Below are 21,305 nucleotides of genomic sequence, written 5' to 3' on the forward strand. Positions count from 1 at the left end.
CGCCCCTCCCCACCTGCAGCTCATCCAGGCCATTTCCAGGGGCTTTTCTGTGCAGGTGGCCTTTTGAGCCTCATGCTTAGGACTTTCCTAAAATCTCTCAAACAAGCAGTAGCAGGCCCCATACGGCTTGATAAGCGGCCCCAGGCCTGGCACTAGCGACAGCCTGCACTGGCTCATAGCTTGGCCTCTCCTGGGCACCTCCAAGCCCAGCACAAGTAGCAGCCAGCTACGGTTTGCTGAGTAGCTCATGCTGGGTGGCCCTGGGCAGGGCACTGGCACAGGCTGACTTTGCACCTCCCGGGAGGCCCCAGAGACAGTGCACCTGGTGGTCAGACTCGACCACGCTGGATTACAACACTACTGCATCCACGAGTGACACACTCAAGGGGCGCACTTGGTGAACAGCAAAGCCCCACTGAGGTAGATCCTGCTCCATAGGGGTGTCTCCAGCACAGCAGCTCTTTGGCTGTAGTTGCAGCTGGTCCTCACAGCTGATTGGCCTGGGGGTCAATTCCTCCCAGTGACGCCAACAGCAACCAAGGCTCAACTACAACAGGACAGTGCACACAGTCCACACAGGGGAGCATCTAGAAGGCCCAGCTCAGGTGACTGGGGAGGCTGAGCCACTGGCCCCTACAGGACACCTACTACACAAAGCCACTCTACCAATTCCAGGAGACATAGCAGCTCTACCTAATACATAGAAACAAACACCTGGAAGCAGCCAAAATGTGGAGGCAAAGAAACATGTCACAAAGAACAGAACAAATCTCTAGAAGAGGAACTAATTGAAATAGATCCAAGCAAACTAACAGATGTAGAGTTCAGAATTTTGTTAATAAGGATGCTCAAGCATATTAGTAAGAGTATTATGAAAATGACTGGGACTATCAATGACATAATAAAGTACCAATTTGAAATGAAGGCTACAGGGACTGAAAAGAAGAAGACATTATAGGGAATCAACAGTAGAGTAGAGAACACAGAGAATCAAATTAGCAATTTGGAACATGGGGAAACAAAGAACACCCAACCAGAAGAGCAAAAAGAAAAAAGAATCCAGAAATATGAAGATAGACTAAGGAGCCTCTGGGATAACTTCTGGAGGCCCAACATTTATATTATTGGGGTGCCAGAAAGAGAAGAAAAGAGAGCAAGAAATTCAAAACCTATTTGAAGAAATAATTACAGAAAACTTCCCCTACCTGGGGAAAGAAATAGACTTACAAGTCCAGGAAGCACAGAGAGTCCTAAATAAGAGGAACCCAATGAGGCCCACAGCAAGACACATCATAATTAAAATGCCAAAGGTTAAAGACAAAGAGAGAATCTTAAAAGCAGCAAGAGAAGAGCAGTTAGTTACCTACAAGGGAGCACCCATAGGACTGTCAGCTGATTTCTCAACAGAGACTTTGCAGGCCAGAAGGGAGTGGCAAGAAATATTCAAAGTGATGAAAAACATGGAACTACAACCAAGATTGCTGTACCCAGCAAAGCTATCATTTAGAATTGAAGGTCAGATAAAGAGCTTCTCAGACAAGAAAAAGCTAAAGGAGTTCATCACCACCAGACCAGCACTACAGGAAAAGTTGAAGGGTCTTCTTTAAGAAGAAGCTAATGAACAAAAGAATCTGATGAACTAAGTAGATCTAGAGATATTGATGCATACAACAGACAATCATATTTCAGAGAAAAGAGGGAAGTGGGGTGGAGGGTGGGAAGAGATTATCCAAAGAAGTTATATGCATATAAGCATAACCCATGGACACAGTCAATAACAGGATGAAGGCCTGGGGCGGGGGTGGGAGCAAAGTGGAAGGGTCAATTGGGGGGAAAAAATGGCACACCTTTAATACTTTCAACAATAAAGATAAATTGAAAAATATATATATAAGTCCAGTATTGCCCCAAATTTCAGAGAATCAGAATTATATGAAGTTTCCTTATTTTTAAATGTTGGCTATTAATTCAAATTTTTAGTTATGAAATGCTATGCAGGACAGACCCTATACATCTATTCCCCTGTTTGTAATCTCTGATAGAAATTATGAACACCACCAAGGCAGGGACTGAATCTAAATTGTTTAAAAAAATAAATAAATAAATAAATAAATAAATAAAAATAAATAAATTGTTTATCATCTAATTCTGAGCACTTAAAACAATTCCTGGTGTGTGTTCATTAATAGAAATGTTTTACAGAAATAAGTGAAGTTATAATTCTTTGTTGACTAAGAAAAACAAAAGAACTTGAAAGAAGGAAGAATCATATTTATATTGGGCAAAATATTCCTTTCTATTTGGCCATTAGAATTGGATATTCTCTGGTATCAATAGATATCACTAAAATATCAATTTAAGGGATATTTTAGTAAATTTGGGGGAGTAGAAAGTATAAAACTGGATTAAAAATAAATGGACTTAGGAAAATGGAGGCTATGAATATTGATTGCTCTTCCAAAAGGCAAAAGATTGGTCATTATCTTGAAGACTGGCAGGATCACAGAAAAAAAATTACAACAGTGCTTTTCAATGTTTTTAGTCTTTCCTCTTTGGATAAATATAAAAATTCAGTCTAATTATTTTATTTTAAAATAAACTATAAGTGAAAACAAAGAAATAATAATATTTAATTTACTTTTCAAATAGCATGTGTTTGTGTTCTGCCAAATCTCCAGAGATTCTGATTAGCCCCTCCCTGTTGAATGATCACTATATTATTGAATGAGGGGACAAGTATATTCAAAGAAGCAGCCCACAGGAAGAAAATGATTATGGGAAACTGAAAAGTAGAAAAGGAAGGATCAGTGGTGATAAGAAAAAATAGGTCAAAAGCAAATGCAGAGGCTTTACCCTGGAAAGAGTATAAGTACTCAATCCAATGACATGTTCCTTCTCTTTTTTTCTTCTTTTTTTTTCCTCCAAAATTTCAAGCAAAGTCAAGTATTTCCATCACACTAAAACCTTTAATAATTGATATCTCTTGTGAAGATAAATTCAGAATTATTTCAACAAGAGGCATATGTAGGTGTGAACCTTCATGAACAGTTATTTTTATACTGATTAATGGATCCTTTCACTGGAGATGTCTATGACGCATGAGGCGTCTCTAGCCCATTAAATTTTAATGCCTGGAACTAAATACATTTCATACTGAAGTTCTGCATACTCCCTTGTTCTAGAAGAAATCTTAATATTCTCTTGACTGCAAAACTGCTTTTATTACTTTTTCCCTCACAAACACAACCGGGCGGTGAAAATGACTATGCTGGGTACATTGGGTCAATGAAGAAAACTACTTAGATAAGCACATTATTAAAATATGTCTTTATATATTTCTGTTTTCACCTGAAGAAACTCAATCATCTTTCCAAACCAAGTTCATCTCTGCCTTGGAGCTTAATGTGACACTTCAAGGAACATTAGAATATTAATGGTGGTTAGGATATTACAGAAAACAATTTAGCCCAACTCTGAAATCTTACAGGTGAAGAAATTCAGTTATTTCATGATTAAATATTTGGGGCCAGAGTGGACTGAGACATAAAATGAATATTTTAATAGAGTTAGTTCAGTCTTGGGGGTGATACATTTAACACAAATACGTAAACTTACTTGTAAGGATCTTGAATTTACAAACGTTTGCACATAAATAATGCCATTTGATCCTTATGGCATTACAGCTCTATACAGCAGATATTAGATCCCTTTTTTACAGATGCAAAGCAAAGAGTTAGGGCTCACACATGAAAGACAAAAAAACTTGGAGTAGAAGAGTTGTTGGGAGTGGAGGGTAACCTGTTTTCTTGAGAATAACATAGAATTCAAAGTCAGAAGACCCAAGTTCAAATCTCAGTTCAGTTTCAATTTAAACGTACACTAAAGAAACATTTTATACTATGGTATGCCAGTTGATTTCTTGAAAAGCAGACTCTCAGCGGGATTTGGGAATAAAAGAGATTTATGTGGAAAGGTCAGATAATTCACTATGGAAACTCAAAAATGAAGCATGGTCTTTGGAATCAAAGAGACCTGATTTTGTGTCTAGCTCCAACACTTACAGAATATTTAGAGTTCAACAAGTAATTTAAATGCTTTGATCCTGATAACTATCATCAGCTCTAAAATGGGGATTATACAATTGAACCTTGAATAACATGATTTTAGGGACACCAAGGCAGTTGAAAACTTTTATATGACTTTTGACACCTCAAAAACTTAACTACAGTCAGCCCATTGCATCCACAGATTTAAGCAATTGCTGCTTGAAAACAGAATTTTTTATTGGGAATCCTCTTGTGAAACTGGTTGGGAATGCAAAAGTACTGTATTTTGTCCACCACTGGTTGAATCTGAAGGTGTGAAACTGTGACTCTGAAGGGCCAATTGCATTTGTTGAAAAAAATCCACATGAAGTGGACTCAGGCAGTTCAAACTATGTTCAAGGGTCAACTGTAATATTTATGTCTTGGGTAAGTTGTGAAGCTTGATAGATATGATGTAGATAAAACATTTTACATGGTATTTAATAAGCAATTTATAAGTAATAATGATTGTTTTGTTACATTCTTTTTAGCATAGCTTGGTAAGAGAAAAGTTCTATTTTTATAGTATTTAGCAAAGAAGTGTTTAGATCAATCAGAGGTCAAGCTGAGAAATCCAACCACTATATGAAAGGATAATTTAGTACTTCTAACTTTTAACCTCACCATTTGCCTATTCTAAAGGAATCATAACATACATTCTTTTAAATTCCACAAATTTTGGCTAAATAAGGAAAAAATATGACAGTGGAGAAAAGGATGAATCTGTGTTTACTAGAATCTGCCTGATAGATAAACATGTCATATACTCCATGATTTACATATAATTTATTTTAATTTAGTTTAGTACAGTGCTTGCCATAAGGTATACATTCATTAATAAATGTTTGTTGGATTAAAGAGTATCCATCTTTCTACTGATTTGTAAAAGTTCTTCATACATTTAACATACAAACCATCTATCAGTTTTATAAGTTGTGAATATTTCTCCAATTTGTCATTTATCTTATATTGTATGTTTTTAATACTTCCATTTACTCAAATTTATCATATTTCCCCTCTATTTTAAAGAAATGATTCTATGTTTAAAAAGACCTTCTCTACTTTCCTGCATTTAAATGCCTGCCAATCTGCAGGGAAAGATGTTTTAAGGTCATGTATTCCCCATTTATTTCAGAAACTACTTGTGTCTTTCTTTAGCCCTCACCATGCAAAATTAAATGTTATTTTTGAGGTTAGAGATAAGTCCTATGAATATTTTTTGGAGGAGAGAGAACTAGTAGACATTTTCTAAATTCCAGCACTGGTTCAGAGTTTTCCTCTGTTTTATTCCTTCAGTTATTTCAGTGGTAACTAGTGAAGTAGAGGAACTGAAGTCAGAGGGAGGGGGTAAAAGGAAAGGAGAAAGAGACGCTAGAGGGTGGAGTCAAATCACTGTCTTATTTGGAGGTTTCCACTGAGGACTATACTGAGTCTTCTATGTTCAATGGTAATGAGTTTTATTGAGTATTGATTGGCAGGTATTTTTTAAATGCTTTATATGTAGTATTGTCACATCAGCTGTGGCTACACAGTTTATATGTGCATCCCATCAGGTTTGTATAGTTACTGTCCCCCTGTTTTATAACCAAGGATATTAGTATAAAAGGGTTATGTAACTCTCCCCAGTTCACATAGTCATTAGCAGAGCTGGGATTCTAACTAGGGAGGCTAATTCTAGCATGTACAGTCTTAACCCTGCATTATAAGTATCTCAAACTTGTGGAAAACAAAACATTTATTTTTACCTCCAAAACTACTCTTTGAGTCTTCTCTAACTCAGTATCATGTCATTCTCCTGCTGTTTATTGCACTTGGAAAAAATCTGAACACTTAATACCATGGCCTGTGAGATCCTACACAATCAGATGTCTTTGACCTCATCTTGAACATTATTTCCCACCCACCCCCCTTTTTTTGTGTGTGTGTCCGTACCTGAGGTTATTTTTTTCCATTGATTTTTAGAGAGAATGGAAGGGAGGGCAGTGAGGGAGAGAGAGAGAAACATGATGTGAAAGAGACACATTGATTGGTTTCCTCCACATGCATCCCGACTGGGGTCAGGGATTGTACCTACCTGCAACCCAGGTACAAGCCCTTGACCGGGAATCAAACCCGTGACCCTTCAGTGTGAGGGCTCATGCTCTACCCACTGAACCACACCAGCCAGGGCCGCCCTTTCAATTTTAACCTTTTACTCAGCACTGGCCTTCAAACACACTAAGCTTATCTCCATCTTAGGACTTTTACACCAACTTTATATTCTTAGTTGTAGGACTTCTGTTCAGCTGGATTTCAGGCTGTTCTGAATGATGGTTGTTTTGTAGTTTCATTGTAATTTTGAGGTGGTTGTGGGAGGATTTGAGTACCACATTTACCTACATTGCCATCTTGACTGGAACCCCCCTAATGGAAGAATTTTCTTAACCAGCAGTATTTGAAATTATATGTGTATTCATAAATGCAATGCCCATCCTGTGAAGACTTGACATTCTTGCCACTGGGTTGTTTGAGATGTTGATGGGCCAAGTATTACAGAGCTTGTGGTTTGGATTCTTACTTTGAGGGAGAGAGTTAAACATGAAGACCTTTCTCTGCATTTCCTTCCAAATCTGGGGTTTTGTGACTATGTGACTCTCCACGTCACTCTTTTGAGTGTTCTGACTCATAAAATTAGGTTTATAATAGTAGTTTTTTCATAGTTATTTAGAGAAATATTTATTTTTTTAATTTTTAATTTGTTTTTTATCAACTATTTTTGAAGTTCCCCCATGTACCAGATTTAAGTAAGTTAATGCATATGAAAGGTTAATTACATAATAAAATTCAGTGAATGTTAATTGCTATTAATATTATTTAAAAGTTCAATGTGTTTTCAAAGACAGAAATACAGTGCAAATAATAGTGTAAATAATGTAAGGATTATTTTGTTAATTGCATAATTTATTCTAACAGGCTCCAATAGTACTTCCAACATTTTCACTATTATAATGAGTCAAGAAAGACACTATTGATTAATTATATATAGGGTCTGTGACACATATATATTAGAGAAGAAGCAATTACTGAACTACTATGAAACAGTCCACTGCAGTCAGTTCAATATTGCAATTGCTGGAGAAAGGACATTTATTGGAGTGACCTATATGTAAGATCGAGTTCAATTGGCAAGAGCCTCACCATAGATAAATGTCCTTCCTGTCTTTCATGGTCAGGTAGTGGAGGATTGATTGTAACTGAATGGCTCTGTCATTTGTTCCTACATTTCAGCCATCTGAGAGCTGCTCTCTATCTCATGTGCTCTTATGACAGAAATCACTTAGGTTTTCTTTGGACACCTAAACTGGCTGACAGTCAGGGAACCGATACAACCTGTTGCATAGCATTCAAACCCGCTACTAGTATAAAACTCACACTAAGGATGTGTTTCCTTACAGGACAGTGCAGAACTGATCACTTCCCTGCTTCACAGTGGAGCTGACATACAGCAGGTTGGGTATGGCGGTCTCACTGCCCTGCATATTGCTACGATCGCTGGTCACCTGGAGGTAAGTCACATCTTACCTATTAAAGTAAACCTGCCCCTTTGTGTTCTTGTTCACAACTCTTTTCAAATGCTGGCTTTCTGGAAGTTGGTTTATTTTTTAGCTACTGAACCCACTCATATATTTTTTGGATCAAATTAAGCTATAAATGTTCTTTTGATAGTCAATTCAGTCCTTTTTATAACAATGTAATCAAATTTCAATTAATATAAAAATGACTGGATACACAGAGGCTTTATAGCAGTAATTAAGAGCCTAGGCTTTGGAGTCAGACAGTTCAGTTTCCATCATTTACTATGTTTACTTCAAGCAAGTTTTTGTACCTCAAGACATCTCTGTTTTCTTCATTTATAAAATAGAAATAGTAAACAACCTATTGTAATGATTAAATTAGACAATCCATATAAAGCCTTTGCCGATGGCTTCATATAGAGTAAGAATTCAATGAAAGATCATTCATTCACTCATTCATTCATGCATTATTTGATTTATTAAGCCTCTATCGTGCACTAGATACTGTTCTAGTTGTTGAAATGACATAACAAGAGACAGGAAAATCTTCATTATCTTAGAGTTTAGTTGTTAAGAATGAGACAGGCAACAAAGAAAATAAAATATTATACGATGTTAGTAGTGAGTACTAGAAAATAATAAAATATGTAAAATGAAATCAGTTATGAAAAAGTAGGCACCATTTTATAAGGTATATAGGGAAGCTATATGTCATTTATATAATAGCGCATACAAAAACTCTGAGGTGGAAAAGAGCTAGGTATGACTGAGGGACACAAGTGAGGCAAAGTTATTAGTGTAGTATGAGCTGGAGCTAGAGTGATGGGAGATGTTCAGGTGCGTGGTTACAAACCAGATCACAAAGTGTTTTAAAGGCCAGGGAAAGGACTCTGGATCTTGTCTTAAATTTAATAGTTGAAATATCAACTTAATATATGCAAAACACTTTTATTTGCATTATTGATCTCATTTGCTTTACAAATCCTCATGAAAAAGCTTTTATTATTATTTCCATTTGATAGATATAATACCAAGGCTATTGTACAGTGATTATCTTTATAAATTACACAGTCATTGAGAGGCGTATGTGGAAGCCTGGTCATTTTACTCAAAATTTTCACAAAATTACCCTTGATTTTCACACTCCATCAATGGTGGTAACCACATGCCAGATCAGCAATGGGACGTATGAGAAATCTTACATCTTCATTATTAAATAGGTATCTGTTTCTCTCTTTTAGTCATGCTACAAGTTAAATTGTACTTTCTTCACACACACAGACAGAAACAAACACACATACCAACTGTGACTAAATATAGCTGCATATAAAATTGTACAGAAAACTTATAAAAAAGGTATAATTTACACATTTCAGTGTTATTTGAAGGGCTCTTACATTCAATAAATAGTAACATATCTTATTAACACTAAAGTGGTTTCCTTCATGTTGACATTTCCACCCCTTACTATGTCATCTTATTTCCCACAAGATAAATATTTTTAGTGACATTCATTGTAAATATAAGTGTATCTGTGTTACTCAGGAGAGGGGAAATCCAGTTAGAATCACTTAAATATAAATGTTTAAAAAAAAAAGAAACCAACGGAGGACAATGATAAAGTAAATGAAAGGTAAGTATTAAGAAGCCAGAGAGGAAGAATTTTTGACGTAGACCTTAAGTTCTAGTGAACACACATTCAAACTCTGAATGCTGGGAAAATGACAGAACATGTTTTGTAAAACAAAATCGTTTTTGTGTGGTGCTACGTTGATTACATATACAAGTGCTAGAACAAAAACAGGGTAAAAGCAAGGTGGTTAAGAGCTTGGTCTCTTTATCCCCTATTCAGATAGTTTTTTCTTGCTTTGTAAATCATAGTTTGGAAGGAACTATCATATTGATTGTACAAGCCTTAGGGGAAACTCTGCTAATATAATTCCAAATAGGTCTCTACTCTTGTTTTGCAATTCTCCATGTGTTCTCTAACTTCCCTTATTAGCTGTTGTAGCATTTAATGACTTTTAGAGTCAGTCATTGATGGTGCATAAAACAGGTTTATACACATTAGCCCTATCCTCTTCTTATCTAATGGACTAAGTAAGTGACAGATCAGATAATAGAGGAAAATGGTATTCCCCAAACCTAAAAACATCGTATTCAAACATGCAGACTTTTTTCTTTGAATTATTTCAAAACTATTAATTGCAATAATTACCCACTTTCAATGTATTTTCTTTGTCCCCAAGTCATTAATTCACTTAACAAATATTTTTGAGCCTCTACTTTTTTCATAGCATAGTGCTAGAATGTGGGAACGATACCAGAAGATATGATGTAGGATTTTCCCCTAAATAGTTTATAGTGTAGCTGGACACATAAAATGAATGCACAGGAAAAATTATATGAGCAATTTAAAAGTAAAATAACAATATAGTCGTAAGGAAGGAAGACAAAAGAGTCAAAGGTCAGAGTCAATTTAATAATTAGAAATAATTAGAAATGTGATATTTACATAGCAAGAAATGTCAAAGAACACAAAATGGGCATAGCCCATGGACATGGAAATTGGTGTGGGGAGGGCCTGGGAGTGGGATGGATGTGGGTGGAGGGGATCAGTGGGGTTAAAAAGGGGACATATATAATGGTCTCAAAAATAAAGATAAAGAAACATTTAAAAAAATAAATAAATAGTAAAAAAAACAGTGTTAGTTCACTGGGAATAGATATTCAATGTGAACTAGAAGATTTGGGAAAGAATTTATGAAAGAGGGTTGGAATTGAGCTGAGTTTTGAGGGTGGTGAGAAGTGGACAGGGTAAAGAAGAGCAATTATGTCCAAAAATGGGAAGGAAGGATGAGCTGAGTTTATTTAGGTGAAAGCAAATAGAATAGTAGCATGAAATGTACTATGGAGAGTCCTGTAGGTATTTGGATACTAAAAATGGACCCGACTAAGGAAACTGAGAATAGAAGTCCAAGGAACTTAATTCAATTCAGTAAGAAATTATTGTACTTTACAATGTACAATACACAAGACTAGATGGTGTGGTGGATTAATATAGAACACAGAAGATCCCACTCTTTAAAGACACTTACAGTCAGTAGGATTTTTTCCAATAGGAAATGGGGAGCCATGGAGACATTTTGAGCAAGAGAATGATTGATTAGAGATTTAACAAATAATGTTTTGAAGAGGATTTCTTTGACCACAGTATTTAGTATAGATTCTGAGTGATGATATGATGATTAAACAGACAGAGAAGGGGGATTGGGTTAAGCATTCAGTAGTAGAAAGAACATGTGCTGCAGATTCCTAGACACACTGAATGCAACTGCAATTGGAGGCTCAGATTTAGATTTACAGGAATTTATGGGAATAATCAATTAGCTCCAGACATATAAATTTGCTGATGATATCCAAATATTCAGGTGAAAATGTTCATTAGTAATTTAGCAATATACAACTGGCACTCAATGGAGAAATTGGGACTTAATTTAACTTTTTGGAAATCATATGTGCGGAGTTATATTTGGAAACATAATAGCTGAAAGGTATAAATTAGCTCTAATAAATGGCCAAAGACTGAGCGTAAGAGAATATCCACAGAGGCATGAGGAATTAGTGAATAGCCATTGAGGAAACAAAAAAGGATCAGTCAGAGTGGTATGAAGAAAGCAAGGATATTATAGTATTTTATCATAATAATTCAGTGTATAGGGAGTTTCAACAGATAAAGGATTCTGGGTATCAAATGGTACAGAAAAGCATATATATAAGATGGATATTCATTTACTATACCAAAACTTCAGATGTTTATTCACTCCTGATTTTTACTCTTGGTTAGGAGGGATGGTGACAGTGGAACAGCGGGAGTTCCCTTGCCTTAGTAGTCACTTTCCTTTATTGCCCACTTTTCTCTGTGAAACAATAACTGATGCTAAGTCTGACAGGTCTCTTTGTCTACACAAATCAAATTCAGACCCTCCATTAGTGTCTCAAGTGTGTTTGCCCTCCCATAATTGTGAATTCTATTAAACAATTTTACAATGAAATTTACATCGACTAGGCAGCTGTCTCCTTCAATAATAGAAGAGAACATGTGCTGCAGATTCCTAGACATGCTGACTGCAACTGCAACTGGAGACTCAGCTTTAGATTTACTGTGCTTTGAAAAGCAGGGAAATATTGGTTGTCCTGGATCTCAATGCTTCTCCCTGACTGATTTATCCATCTATCAATACATATGCGTATGCTGCTTTATGCAAGGCCCCAAATCCTGTCGACAATCGATAAACATGCGTTAAACCCTCTTCTCTCCTTTAAGTTCAGAGGGTATGTGGGTAATATGCTCTCTCAAGCATGAAGATTAAAAATATTAGCTAACATTTGATAGTGCCTTATTATTCACATACATTTGTCATTTGGTTCTCCTGTGGGATGGCTACCGTTAGACTCAGTTTCTCAGTGAGGAAACTGAGGATTGGGGAAGTTAAATGACTTCCATGGGGCCCTTCAGATGATAGATGTTTGAGATGGATAGGACTCAAATCTGGTTATCTGACTTCAGATGTGTAGTCTTGTAGATAAAAGAATGACTACTCCTTTATGACTCTTTATGTAAAAGATGGCTTACATCCATAGGACACAAAAAAGTGTTCAGAAAACAAAACATAAACTGGATATATTACTATCTAAAGGCCAGGCATTGTTACATATACAATAACAGTGATATTAATTGGTTCAGGAATAACTTTATATGGCATTTAGTATGCCAGCACCAAAACCCATGTAGATATAAGGCGTGTATGTGAACATATAACACACACACACACACATAAACCTTAAGTATAAAACACTTTATACATAGTCACATAACTCTTTAAAAAGTTGTTATACTTTAGTGTTTCATGCAGTAGTTTCTGCATTTATCAGGAGACAAATCAATTAGCAAATAAAAAAAGCATGTCCAAAATAATGCAATATATAATGCATAGAGGTCATGGAGTATTTTATTTTTCACAGAAAGGCATAATTTCATATACACTGTGTGCAGGTGAGAGTATTGTTTTAATAGTTGAATTTATTCCATCCTACCTTATCCCATTTTCAGATTGTAAACACTTATCCAAGCACTGCTTTAGAAATGCTTCCCAGTTATTTTAAAATTTATTTCTGATCTCAAGGAAATGCAATTGATGTTGTTCCAATTCATTCTTAACTAAATCATGTAAATGTTTCAGGAGAGAATTTTGTTTACCAAGAAGCTTCTGACTCTCTCCAAGTTATTTCTTTTATAATGGCTTTAGTTTTCTCCCCAAAGGCACAAACAAGCAAATGCTTGGAATTATAAAACGTGCTTTGTCTCTTTCTCTCTTCCTCTCTCTCTCTGCCTCTCTCTCTCCCTCTATCTCTCTCTCTTTTTAATATGTCTTTATTGATTTCAGAGAGAGGAAAGGAGAGAGAAAGAGAGATAGAAATGTCAATGATGAGAGTCATTGATTGGCTGCCTCCTTGCACACCCCCTACTGGGGATCGAGCACGAAACCCGGGCATGTGCCCTCACCAGAAATCAAACCACAATCTCCTGGGTCATGGGTCAGTACTCAACCCCTGAGCCACACTGGCTGTGCTCTCTCTCTCTTTTTAAAAAATATAACGTACAGTCACATTCTGAGGTACTGGGGTTCAGGGGTATATGAATTTGACATGGGTGGGGGGACACAGTTCAGCCCATAACAATTATCTTTGTCAGTTTTTGGAATAAGTGCTGTGCTGAATTTGTAAATGGAGTTTAGAAATATATATGTTTCTCTGTCTCTGTCTTTCTTTCTTCCTGTCTCTCCCTCCCTCCCTCCTCTCTCAGATTCTAGAGTGTCACCCATGTCATTTAACAATATGCAGCACTGTTACCTTATCTCTGGTAATTCCCCCCAAATTTTGCACCCAGTGAAACAAACCCTATATGAACATTGTGGGCTACCATAATTCAGGTACAAAATGTATAGCAAGGGCAAAATATACCAGTCAATGGACATCATTTTAAATTATTGTTTAAATATCACTTTAGTGAATGCCAGTAATGATTGATAGGTATTTTAATTGCTAGTCATTGGCATTCATTTTAAATTGTTCCTAATAGTCATTTGCAGTCCCATGATGTCAAACTTTGATATACTTTCATGTCCAATGGTTAATTCTGAAACTAAACCTTTATTGTACACATAGTCTTAAATAACTGAGACCTGACCTAAGAACACATCTTCTGTGGCATTCAAAAGTGGTTTTCCTAGAAGCTGATACCAGGAACTCTATGCCCTAATTACTGAATGTGTCCTGTGTTACAAAATACTGTCTATTAAGGCAAGGAGGCAGGCTCCTACCATCTAGGCTTTTGGTCTGGAGCTGGAGACAAGATTATAGATCATGCATCATAATCAGTAATATTATGATTTCAGAAGCAATGCCTTAAGCATGTATCAGTTATAAGGGTGATGTAAGAGAACACTAGCTTGAGTGTCATTTTGGGTGGGGGGACTTGAGTCTCTGCTAGAGATTCTGTTAACCATTACTAAACATTAAGTATTGCTCAGGCTGAGGTAAAAGAGTCCAAGCAGGAAAAGCTTTGTAGGCTAATGAAAATGTAAATGAGACGTTCAGCAGCTTGTTACCCTGGAAAATGATGAACGAAACATTACCTGAGAAATTAGAATAAAAGATTATTGCTAATCAAGTCAACTTGAATGAGAAATTCGTTTGTAACCATTCTGTTTTGTGTGAATTGTCCTCTCTATGCCAGCTCTTCTATGAACTGAATTTGATTCCAACATCTCAGGTCCTCCAAACATTAAAAAAAGAGATGGATGGATAGATGATAGATAGATAGATGATAGATAGATAGATAGATAGATAGATAGATAGATAGATAGATAGATAATTGATAGATAGATAAATAGATAGATGATAGATAAATCACATGATTTATCTTTTTGTCATATATTATTTATATATTAATCATGTTTGCAATGTATCAGCTAGGCAGAAATAATTTCTGTGTTAGATATTTGTGACAGTAAGACACAGCTATATATTTTGATGCCCTGCATTTAATCTTTTTCCCCCATGCCATTCTCCCTGCCAAGAATTTGAAGGCAGGTTGTGAATCAAGATTTCCATAGCTTGCTCAAGTCACATCCCCAGAGTTTTAGAGCCTCCAAGCTTCTTATATCTCAGGAGGGCATGAAATTATTACTCTTTGTTCCCTCAATTAGAAATACATCAAAAGATCGATATTTTCTACCTGATCTTCTAACACAGTGGCAAAGTACACAGTGAACGCTACCTACTTCCTCTCAGGGGTGATTCATTCTGGGATGGTATTTAGGGAGCAGAGCCTTTTAAGTATTTTATCTTCTCTGAACCTTGTGTGTTATTTTCCGTGATGGCTCCCTTTGGTGGATCTCCAAAGAACCTTCAGAGACTTGCTGAGGTTGGGGTAGCGGCAATGAGAGGCTAGAGCCCCCATGACAGGCGCTCAGCAGCTGCCCTCTCTCACAGCATCTCATTTATGGGGTGCCCTTCAAAGGCACTTAGTGCCTCTGCCTCTTATCGCTCCTTGCATAACTGAATATCAGATCAATTTAGCAATTATAAAGCATGGAGCTAGTACAGAAGGCACACGAAGCCTACTAGAGTTACCGTCAGAGGCAATTCAAGGGTAACTCCTTGACGCATCTGTAACCTTGCTGCCCTTCTACTTCGTTCTGTGCCCAAAGCAGCTACTAACCAGCTCCCTTGGCTCTGGGCTGAGCTGTCTCGTAACTACTGCAGCTCTCCACACCCGGGCAGGTCCTGCCAGGAGTCGGAGCATCATCCTCATAATGTTCTCCTGAAAAGATATACACTGAGCGAGGCAGGAGACTCTGGAAAAATTCCAAATTAAATAAGACAAAGGACAACAGCTGCAAATCTTTTGTCTGGAACTATCAAGGATATTCCTAGGAGTTGCCAATATGTTGCTTCAGTTGTCTCTACATTCATACAGTAACTATTCTCCTGGATTTCATGCAATAGCCCTCTGACTTATTAAGAACTGTCTCCCAATCTTTTACAATCCACTTCATTCTAAATGTTGCTGAAAATTGACCAGCTACTCTAAAGCATAGTAAAGTCATTTCTCTGACCAAGAACCTTGTTGACTCCACAGTCTACCCAGCAAGGGATTAAGTCGTAATGATCTAGCTCACCTCTTTTCAACCATGGGTCCTCCTGCTTTTCCTCTTACAACCAATGCTCTAGATTAAATGAACTCTTCCCCATGTATATGTCCCTTTTTATATGTGTATTTATCACACTATAGTCTATAGTTCGCTTCTCCCACACATCCTCAAACTTCAGCTGAAATGACACCTTCCTGAAACTGCTGGATCCCACTAGCTTGAAATGTTTCCATGGTCTCAACAACCACAGCCCTATATATATATACCTTTCTCCCAGCATTTAACTCTATTTTTTTAATAAACATGATTCTATATTATTTTTTGAAAGTTTTTTTAGTAGTGTGCTTTTGCATACAGTAGGTTTTTAATAAATGTTGCTGAATGAATAAATAAATGATTATTTAAGTGTTTTAGAAATTATACAGAATGAGGAAAATTATTTCTCCTCTCAATAAAAGCCCAAGTGTTTATAATAATACCATTTATTAGGAAAGTAGCTTACAAAATCACAGATAGTTTTCATGAATAGCTTCAGACAAATTACTCTTATAAAATCTATAAAATGAAGTATATAGCCTGTTCAAAATATAAATAATCAAGTTTTGTCTTGAAAATTTTCTCTCTGCCCATTCAGTATACGTTTTGACCTATATAAAACATAAAGGAGGAATTTGGACATAATCTAATGATGAAGCTTACCCCTTAACAAAAGAGAGTAACAGAGCTTAAATGTATTCCACTCCACATAAAAGAAATACAGCATAGATAAAGGGAGCATCATTAGTGTTTTAGATCTGCATGTCTCTCTCTGTGACTTGGCTGTCCTGTCCTAATCTCCATTCTACTCAATAATCTTGTTTTCAGTCTAGCATGAGAATTTGCTCTCTGGCATAAAATCAGTTTCTGACTCAGTCTCACATGGTCTCAACATTGATAGCTGTGATCCATTTATGAACTGTCAAGTTAAATAAGGATCTTCAGATTACTTATACCTGCTTTTTTCCCCCTTCCACTAGCCTCTCACTTAGAGAAACACTATATGTTTTCTCTCTCTCCAACATGATTTTGTACCTTTTGGCCTAATAGGTTGGCAAACTGAATACACAACTTTCACACTGATTATGCTTAGAAGGGTTGAAAACGTGTTGTTTTAATAAGGGACAGTCACTTGGTTTAGATGCTGACAATTTCATGAGCAAATGTGATAACAAATTTTTGAAAATCCAGTCAACAAGCTCTGTAACTATAATATTTTATGGTAAAAGCCTCTGAACATTTTAGCTTGATGTCTTATTGTTTTTATTAGATAGTTTCTTCTAACTTCTCTGGGTATCCCCAGGAAAGTAGAAATCTCCTGTGAATCAGCCAAATTTAGTAAATTACAGTTAAGCAAGCACTCTATGAGCACCTCCCACGTAAGGTAATACACCAAGTGTGGGGTTACCGGGATATGTTCTTTGCTTAAGATATTTTGCCATTCTACATTTCTAAAATAAAAAATAAAAATAACTTTATTGTTCAAAGTATTGCAGATGACACCTTTTTTCTCCCACTGACCCCCTCCACCCCACCCAGTCCCCCTCCTCCAGGCCTTTACCACACTATTGTGTGTGTACATTTCTATTTTTTTTGCAAGAGATCAAGTCTGAACCCTCACTGGAGCTTCTGGAATTGTTGAGATTGTGTCTAAATTTAGGTAACTAAACCTTTTAAATCTCCCTGATCTTACATAACATTTATAATTGAACAAAACCCAGAACCAATATGTGAATAATAAATTTATATTTGAAGACTTCTGTCAAAATTATGATGAAAATTTTCTGCATTTTAGGCCTTAAAATTTTGCATGTGATCCAGCAAATCCACTTCTAGAAATTTATTTTTTTTTTTAAACAATAAGAGATTGAATTTCAGGGGTAGTTATGCAAAATAAGTAGTAAAAAAAGTTTAAATGTCCAGCCATATCTATTGATTAAATCATAATGGTACATGGGTACAGCTGGGTACTATGCAGTCATTAAACATGACATTTTACATTATTACACATTGACATGGAAAGAGGCCCACAAGGACTTTGTGAAACACATATAATGTTATTTAAGCTTTATTACTACATTTCAGTTTTTCTTATTTTACCTTATTACTAAAGTGGATACATTTTCTTAAAGATTTAAGTTTACACAAATAGTTACACAATTAATGGCTATACATCTCCCCACACTCATTGCTACCCGAAGGTGAATACTGTTGATATTTTGATGGATTTTTTTAATATTTTTTCTTTTTTTTTCAAAAATAAGATCACACTAAATGCTTTTATAACATCTTTTTATTTAAAAATATTTTAACAGCTTTCTAAATGGCAACACTTTTTAAAAACTATTCATTTTCTGTTTTTAAATTTTTATTGAGTGTATTGGGGTGACATTAGTTAATAAAAGTATATAGGTTTTAGATATACAGTTCTACAGTACATCATCTGTATATTGTATTGTGTGTTCACCACCCCAAGTCAAGTCTCCTTCCATCAGCATTTATTCCCACCTTACCCCCTTCTCCCTCCCCCACTCCCCTTTCCTCTGGCAATCACCATACTATTGTCTGTGTCTGTGAGTCTCCTTTTTCTCTTTGCTTAATCCCTTCACCGTTTTCACCCAGCCCTCAATCCCAATGCCTCTGAGAGCTTCATTCTGTTCTCTGTATTCATGAGTCTGTCTCCACTTTGTTAGTTTTTTTATCTTCCCATTAGATTTCACGTATAAGTGAAAACATGGGGTATATTTCTTTCTCTGACTGACTTATTTCATTTAGCATAATGTTCTCCAGGTCCGTTCACTCTGTTTCGAAAAGTAAGATTTTCTTCTTTTTTATGGATGAGTGGTAGCCATGGTGTGAATGTCCCACAACTTTTTTATCCACTCATCTACTGATGGGCACTTGGGCTGCTTCCAAATCTTGGCTATTGTAAATAACGCTGAAATAAACATAGGGGTGCATATATCCTTTCCAATTAGTGTTTTGGGTTTCTTTGGATATATTCCCAGAAGTGGCATCACTGGGTCAAAAGGCAGCTCCATGTTTAATGTTCTGAGGAACCTCCACACTGCTGCCCACAGTGGCTGCACCCGTCTGCATTCCCACCAGCAGTGCAGGAGGGCTCCCTTTGCTCAGCATCCTCGCCAGCACTTGTTGTTTGTTGGTTGATTGCTGATGGCCATTCTGAGAGGTATAAGTTTATATCTCATTGTGATTTTAATTTTTGTTTCTCTGAAGGTCGGTGATGTTGAGCATCCCTTCATATGTCTATTGACCATCTTTGGGGAAGTATCTATTGAAGTCCTTTGCCCATTTCTTAATTGTATTGTTGTTGGGGTTTTTTGGTTAATTTTGCTATTTATTTGTAATTTCTTAGGACAAATGCATAGTTTAGTTCATTGATTTTTATTCTTTTCCTAACAGCTTTTAAGGGTATATATTTCAGACTTTGGGTTTGGCTATATTGTTAAAGTTCTGATGTCATATTTTGTTATTATTCAGTTCAAAATTTTTGTTTACTTCTACTCTGAATTCCTTTTTTACCCACATGTTATTTAGAAGTAAGTTTCTCTCTTTAAAAACTTAGTATATTTTATTTACCTTTTCTTATTGATTTTCAGGTTAGGTGGTGAAAGAATTTTGTCATTAAGTTTTTCAGTATTTGAAGTGCATTGGGTGCTGCTATATGGACCAGTATATAATCAATTTTGTGAACATTCCATGTATTCTTGAAATGAATATGCATTTTGCAGTTGTTTATTACATGTTTTGTATATGCCAATTAGGGGAAGCACATAATTGTATACCTTTGATATTTTTAATATGCTTCTTTCTTTATTGGCTTATTCTATCAATTACATTTTAAAATCTCCTACCATGATTGTGGATCTGTTTGTTTTATATTTTCATTCTATAAGGTTTTTTCTAAAGTATTTTGATATTATGCATTACTATGTATGCAGAAATTTAACATGATTGTAGTTTTCTGAGGGAATCATTTACTTATAATGAGTTGAAATTCTTTATCTCCAGGATTGCTTTACTTAACCCATGAAGTCTAATTTTTCCCCCTCATATCAAATAGTAATATCAACCTTTCTTGCTTAAAATTTATTGGGCATATGTTTTTCTATCATTTACTATGAACCTTTATAAATGTTATACATTAGCAGTATCTCTTATAAATAGCATATAATTGAATTTATTTTATCCTTACCCAGATATTCTTTTTTAAAAATTCTTTATTTATTGATTGATTTTAGAGAAAGGAAGGGAGAGAGAGAGAGACACACACAGAGAGAGACACAGAGGGAAACATCGATTTGTTGTTCCACTTATTTATGCACTCATTGGTTCCTTCTTGTGTTGTGTGTGTACCCTGATTGGGGATCGAACCTGTAACCTTGACATATGGGGACGGTGCTCTAACTAACTGAACTACCCGGCCAGGGCCAGGTATTTATTATTTTAACTTAAAGGTTAATCTCTTTGCATTGAGTGTTATTACTTATATATTTATAGTTAAATCTGTCAATATATTTTGTATTTCTATATTTCCCTCTTGTTTTATGCCAAAAATTAACTATACATGTAATGATGTATTTCTGAGTTCTTTATTCTGTCTTTTTGTTCGATTTGTTGTATTTCAAAACTACTCTGTCTTCATTGCTGAAGCTTTATGAGTTTTGGTATCCAGATGTAAATGTGCTCATCTTGTTCTTAAGATTTTCTTTGCTATTTTTGGTCTTTTATTACATTTCATCATACATTTTAAAGTCAGATTGTAAATTTTTGTGATGCCTTTGATACAACTGAATTCTTAAATTTACTTTCATTTCATATTCAAAATACACTCATCCCTTCCAACTTCCCTTCAAAGCCACATTCCATTACCACACTGTACTGAGATTGTAGGATCTTGTCAAATAAATCATGTCTAAGTGTGGATGGAGACCCCTGAGTTCAGTTTCTCTACTATGGTTTATCTCAGTCTGAATCCCCATGAACTAAAGAGACAAGTTCTCTGCCTCCCACACACCCAGCATACAGTAGTGAAATAGGCATAGATAATCACTATAGAAATACCTGCTTCACAGTAGAAAATGGAAGCACTCAGCAGATAACCTGATATTGGTGTCACAGAGACTCAAACACCCCAATATAGTTAGATAGTGCAAATAGTAATGGATGGTGGTAGTGAGTTGTGAAGGCTCTTAGTTATTTATACAATTTGGAGGTAAGTATTTTAGAGTAATAAATTATTGTGTGTGTGTGTTACATTTAAATACAAATGCATAATTATAAATTAATTATATAATTTTTATAATTCTATATATTATGTTAATTTTTCTGAGCATTCAACTTTGCAAATTAAATCATCTAAATTTTTAGAAGTATTATAAATCTGGACT

At 35.8% G+C, this 21,305-nt stretch overlaps 1 protein-coding gene across 2 annotated transcripts in view; it reads left to right on the forward strand.

Annotated features, from left to right (window-relative positions):
* The window catches only part of TNNI3K (TNNI3 interacting kinase), a 280,278-nt gene that overhangs the window by 46,226 nt on the left and 212,747 nt on the right, over window positions 1-21,305 (forward strand). For both annotated transcript variants that reach the window (XM_087820522.1, XM_016216806.2), the window contains one exon: window positions 7,520-7,630. In XM_087820522.1, the coding sequence (XP_087676648.1) occupies window positions 7,520-7,630 (111 nt within the window). The remainder of the gene's footprint in view (window positions 1-7,519; window positions 7,631-21,305) is intronic.

This window comes from Miniopterus natalensis, chromosome 9 (assembly GCF_054644295.1).
Source record: "Miniopterus natalensis isolate mMinNat1 chromosome 9, mMinNat1.hap1, whole genome shotgun sequence".
Lineage (NCBI taxonomy): Eukaryota > Metazoa > Chordata > Mammalia > Chiroptera > Miniopteridae > Miniopterus > Miniopterus natalensis.